We start from the raw sequence: 6,398 nt of genomic DNA on the forward strand, positions 1-6,398 counted from the left end.
TCTAACCCTAACTCCAACTCTAACTTTATCCCTGATTCTAACCCTACCTCTAATTCTAACCCTAACTCTAAATTTGACACTTTTTGTAACCCTAACCCCAATATTAACCCTCACCCTAACTTTAACTATAAACCTACCCCTAATCCTAACCCTAACGCTATATATAACTCTAACTCTAACACTAATCCTAATTCTAATCCTAATCCTAGCCCTAACTCTTACCCTAACCCTAAATCTAATAAGGTAACTTTAACCCTAACCCTAATCTAACCCTGATCACAATTCTATCTCTAACTTTAACTCTAACTCTAACTCGAACCCTAACTCTAACTCTAATTCTAACTCTAACTCTTATACTAATACTAACACTAACACTACCTCTAATTTTAACTCTTACTCTAATTGTAACCCTAACCCTAATGCTAATCCTAACCATAACTCTAACACTAACCCTAACCCTAACTCTAATGCTAACCCTAACCATAACCCTAACACTAACCATAACCCTAACTCTAACACTAATTCTAATCATAACCTTAATTATAACCCTAAATATAACCCTAACTCTAACTCTAATTCTAACTCCAACCCTTATTCTAACTCTAATTCTAACTCTATGTCTAACCCTAACCCTAACCCTTATTCTAACCCTAACACTAATCCTAACTATATTTGTAACCCTAATTCTAACCCTCACCCTAATTCTTACCCTTACCCTAGCCCTAACTCTATCTCTAATCCTAACTATATTTCTAACCCTAATTCTAACCCTAACCCTAATCCCAACTCTAACTCTAATTTTAAACCTAACCCTAACCCTAACTCTCTTTGTGCCTACTCTCTAGATACACCTCATAATCTCTTTTTCTCTCTCTCTACATAAAACATGCCTCTATAAGAAACATAATATGAGCTCCTTCTTGTCTACATATATGCTCTCTCTCTCTCTCTCTCTCTCTCTCGCTCTCTCTCTCTCTCTCTCTCTCTCTCTCTCTCTCTCTCTCTCTCTCTCTCTCTCTCTCTCTCTTTGGGTGTGTGTATATACATATTATCACTTATAAAAAATAAAATTATTTCTAGATACTTGTACATATAGGGTTAGGCTAAGGTATATAATTTACTAAATGATTAGTACAATCATATATAGAGTAAGAGTTATAGTTAGGATCCCAAGTTTACAATTTCATTTATATGACACTCAGTGTTATGGTTAGGGTTAATAAGTGGTTAAATGTTACACTAAAATAAGGGACAGGGTTAAGGGAAGTATGAGATTTAGGTGTAGTGTTGGAGTATTTGGAGTACAACTATGGTCAAATTTGGGATATATGTTATACAAATGACTCAAATAGTGGAAAAATTAATTCATGAAAGGGAAGTTATAAGTCCCAAGACAACAATTCAGATGATGTTAAAAGTGTGAAAGAATATATAAGAGTCAATGTAAGTGGATTTCCAAAATATGGTTTACAATCTTCTTATGATTATGCTACTAATTAGAGCATAAAATAAAAATAAATTCAATTACCATTGCTTATTTTATTGCTATGATTTCTTTTTATTGCTATAATTTTCTTTAATTTCTATACTTCATATTTGGATATGATGAAGTCATGTTTTAAATTTGATTTGTTGGGATTTTTCACTCTCACAAAAATTTAAGATTTCTATTTTTTTTTTTTTTGGAAAGATTTAAGATTTCTATGTATTAAGGATAGTATATATAAAATAAATAAACTTATACTAGTTCTCTTGAAATTGGATACCTCTTGGCTTATTTTCATAAAAATTGAATTAAATATTTAGGTAGGCTACTTTATTATTATATTAATCTTTTTTTTTAAAGAAAGTTTATGTACAAATAAACATAAAATTATAGAGTTTTCAATTAGATGAAAATGATATAAAACATATATTGACTTTCACAAAAGGAAATCAAAGTAAAATTATATAAACATATTTTATAAAAATTATTTAGAAATTGACATGTAGACTTCAAAATAATAAATAAACTCGAACATTAGATTTCACAAAAGAACAAAATACAAACACAATTTAGTATATATTTATTTATTAAGAGTGAATGATTCTAACGAAAGACCTCAAATAATAAGTTTAAAAGATAAATCAAATTAAAATTATATAAACAAAATTTTCTTAAATAAAAATAAAAATCTCAAAAATAATATCCATTTAACTTTCTAATAAATGTCGAACTAAAAACATACATTGAACTTTAGAAATGAAAAATCATGCTCCAATTATATAAACTTTACGGACTTCAATGAAAGTCAAAATAAAATTAAACAAACATAAATGCATTTAAAGAAATTTAAAAGACAAGAAAAAATCCAAATATCATACATAACATGCAATTAAGTTCAAAACAGAAACACCAGACTTTTGACCCCGCGCTGTTTTGCATGCAACTAATTCATGTTCTTCAACAGTAAAGAAAACTCATTCGCCGAGAACTAAATCTGTGCAGTCGAAGAGAAATACAGTAAACGAAGACGACATTGTAAAGGGAATTTAATTACAGACTCCTCTGAAAGGGAAATTTAATATATTTATCATCACTTGCCCAATTGATTGATCCAACGCTGTACAAAAGAATCTTGTATTTCTAGAAACCCTACAATGCATCGTAATGCCTGGAGGAGGAAAACCGTTTCATCTGCCCAAGAGAAGGGAAATTATTTACATCAATCTCCCGAGACTCGCAAAATGCCGTTTCCGTCACCTTCTTACCCGAGAAAATCGATTTCAGCTCGGAGAATTTGGCGCCGCGAGGAGATAGAAGGGGTTTTGTTTGTGACGACAACGGGGGTCGATCCTGAGACCTCCGCAGTGTTTGTTCCTCTTCTTTTTTCTTCTTCACTTGCCCGATGCAAGACACCTTGGGAGACGTGGGCTCCCGAGGTTCGAACCCGCGACCATTCTTCGCCTCTTTGGGAACTAGAGGAATTTTGTGTCTAATTACACCTGTTCTGGTAGCTCTACGGCCATAGTCGATTTCTGGACTACAAAATGGAGGAGCCATAGTTATGATGGACGCCATCTTTGGAATACATGCGAGCACGGGATTCGAACACGCGCCGTGTGCCGCCTTTGAAGACCTTGATTGCAAATGTAATTCGTCCAAATCTTCGATTTTTTTCTTCATTTTTAGGGAGGCAGTAGACATCTCTATGCAGAATATTCAAAGCAGATAGTCTCTCTTTGGAATTTGGCGAAAGAGAATCATCTATTACTTAAAAATGATGGCTTTTATAGATTTTTTTTGTAAGAGAAGTAGTGGTCAACTGCAGATCAAACAAACAGAAAACTTGAGAAGACCGGATAATTCTAGGTCAGTGAATGTTGTGAAATTGTATTTATTCATCTTTTTAGCGCTGTTTTCCTAACATCAAAGCAGGTAATGAAGAGAACCGAAACATTGTACAAGATAAACAGAGCAGATCTATAAAATAAAATAAGTCGAATCTTATAATTTCATTCGTTATAATTAGGAAATTAAAAGACAATAGATTATAAATAAATATAATATAATATCTTAATTTATAAGAATAATAAAATTGAATAATATTTGAAATTAGAAGAAAATTGTTTTATATTTTCAAAAATATTTTTAAAAATTCATGTTGATTATTCCTAGGTATTGTTGTTTTATGAATATTATTTAATAAAATTTATTATCAAAATAGATTATAAAATTAAATATTAATAAAGATATAATATAATTGTGTGTTTATTCTTACAATAGTTTTAACAACATTATCAATGAATTTTGAAATTTATTAAATTAAAAAAAATTATTTATTAGTTTCCATTTATAGAAGTGTTTTCTAGGACTGGAACTTAACTTCTTGTTAACAATTATTTTTTCAACAAATCAAATGTAAACAATTTTACTATTTTTCCAAATATATATTTTTAAACATACACATTTAATAATATTAATGAATATTATTTCCAAAATGCTTGCAATAAATTATTTTTCTCTAATTTTAGAGATACGGGTTTTTTTTCCCACTCCAATTATGGTGGAATTTTTAACTTGTAAGTGGGATATAATATAATGAATTTTAAAGTAACCTATATGATTTTAGAAACTTCTTCTATATATTAGTAATTTATAATTATTAATTATCAGTCCCTGTCGTAAGGTGGAGACTATAGTTTTTGACTTTCTATTTTGTATTACTTGCCACCTCTGTAAGCGTGCAAATTCCAAACTATCCCAAATAATGTATGCTTTCATGAACTTTTCCTATTAAAATGATTTTTTTCATTTTTACTCTCTCTTTTTTCATTGGTTGTCCCTATCATTCTTGGTAGGTTTTTTCTTTTTACCGTTACAAAATTAGAATAAAATGGGAGTTTCGACATGTGGCATGATGTTTGAATGTTTCTAAGTATGGGAGTGTGGATGTGTGGCATGTTACATGAATTTTTATCAGCGTGGAATGTTGCATGAATCATAATAGTTGGCAAATCTTCAAAAAGGCAAATGCTAAAATGGGTCTTCCTCATATTCCAATTTCCTCCATGTATCAGGGTTAGTCCTTTTATTTCCTCGTTCAATGGTTTTCTTGTATGTTTAGAATATTGAGAATCATGCTCAGCCCTGAATGATATTTGTTAAAAATCTATTAATTTTTAGTGTGGTTTGTAGTGCTAAATAGATAAGCATTGCATCATCTTTTCCAATGGCAGTTTCATTATCTATGGTAGATTTTGGTACAAAAATGATGGAGAGAGGAAATAGAGTTGGATCTTCATGTGTTACGGGAGCTATTAACTGCATAATATTAATTTTGATGTAGATATCTCTTCTATCTAATTCATAAATCAGTTGCTTAAGTCTATGTATAAATGAATGCAACATAGGTTTGTTACTTTTGCAGGGATCTATCAAGTTATAGATTGTAAGGGACTATTCCTCCATCTATTGGCAAGCAAGGCATGCTAAGATTTTTGTGAGTAGACTTGAAATCTTGCATTTTTATTTTTTCTTTGGAAACTTGTAGTTTATAACTAAAGTTTGAAAATTATTAGTTGTCGTGAATTTGAAGAATTGAACATCTTAATAATAGTGCTAACAATATAGTCTTAGAGGTTGCTAAGTTAGCTTTTTAACTATCCACAAATCAAAGTCCGATGTCATGCTTAGTTCCTTGACTATGTGACTGCGTGAGTTTTTTGTGCTTTTTTGAATCAATAAATATATAATGATTTCTTCTATTGAATTAAATGTTCTATGCTAATTTTATAGTTTTTACCATGGTATCAGATATAGATTAGGTGTGCATTTGTAATTAGAGTACCTATGTAGATGTGAGCATTTTGAGACCTGATTCTTCCTATAAGATACAATTATTATTGGATAGATAATGTTTTCTGTAGACAAAGTGTGGTTTATCAATGTGTCTTCCTTGATGCTTCTGCACATGTGTAGCAACAGGAAGTGAGACTACCATAGTTTTTGCAATGGATACCTTCTATTTTAAAGTGTTGTTGTAGTGATTAAGTGGACTAGATGTATGAAGGAGGAGGTTTAGAGGGTGTTGGAGATGATTACATAGCCAACATTCACATGCAAGTGTCCTGTCATGAATGTGGATTCACCTCATCTATGCTACAACTAGTGATTAGTGCTCAGTATTTTACCCAATTTGGATATGGAATTCAAACTCAAGTGTTATTCTATAAAAGCGTTCATCAAATTGCTGATCTTTTAATCCCTTATCTCATTTCACACTAATAAAAATTTAAGGCAAATGCTAAGATTTGGCTTGGGAGAGGTTGCAAGGTGTGGTCGGTAGTATTGGTTGGATAACTTTCTTTAATGTAATTTAATTATTTACAATCCTTTCCTTACCCTCCTATCTAATTATATTTTTCCCAATTGGAATTCACTCAAACGATTTTAGAAGGCCTTGGAAATCTTGATCCTCAACTATTGTGAATGAAAAATGTGTTAATTCCTCTGCATATCACTTTCCTACACATAGTGCTCCCTTTAACAAGAGGATGAGTGCAATTACTTTTATAATTTTATCACAAATGGACCTATGTTTTCCATCTTATAAACTAATCTAAAAATTCCCTTGCAAATAGCAACACTTTGAACATGTTACTTGATTTCAAAAAATCTCTTGTGCAAACAAAAGCTCTAACACTATTGTTTAAAAATAACCCTAATTTATCAAAATTGGGAAATAAGGACCAAATGGGAAAATAATGATTGAATTTAATTTTTCTTTGAAATTGTCCCAAAATAACGGAAATAAAACCAGTTTACTAGGTCTTTGGAGCAATCTAAGGTGTTATGTTGTGTCAAATGAAAAAATTCAACATTTTGCCATTGAAGACCTATGTAATCTCATGTTTTC

The 6,398-nt window shown here is 30.9% G+C and overlaps 1 protein-coding gene across 1 annotated transcript; it reads right to left on the reverse strand.

Annotated features, from left to right (window-relative positions):
* Nucleotides 1-2,635: 2,635 nt before the first annotated feature.
* On the reverse strand, nt 2,636-3,187 carry LOC149553180 (uncharacterized protein At1g76070-like). Its single transcript, XM_089790301.1, has one exon. The coding sequence runs from the start codon at nt 3,185-3,187 to the stop codon at nt 2,636-2,638; it is 552 nt and encodes a 183-aa protein (XP_089646427.1).
* Nucleotides 3,188-6,398: the final 3,211 nt, after the last annotated feature.

The sequence above is a fragment of the Cupressus sempervirens genome, chromosome 6 (genome assembly GCF_028749045.1).
Source record: "Cupressus sempervirens isolate cs-2001-9-10 chromosome 6, ASM2874904v1, whole genome shotgun sequence".
In the NCBI taxonomy this organism is placed as follows: Eukaryota; Viridiplantae; Streptophyta; class Pinopsida; order Cupressales; family Cupressaceae; genus Cupressus; species Cupressus sempervirens.

Coding starts and splice junctions, on each gene's coding strand:
- LOC149553180 (XM_089790301.1), bottom strand. CDS start 3,187: ATGTCTACTGCCTCCCTAAAAATGAAGAAAAAAATCGAAGATTTGGAC.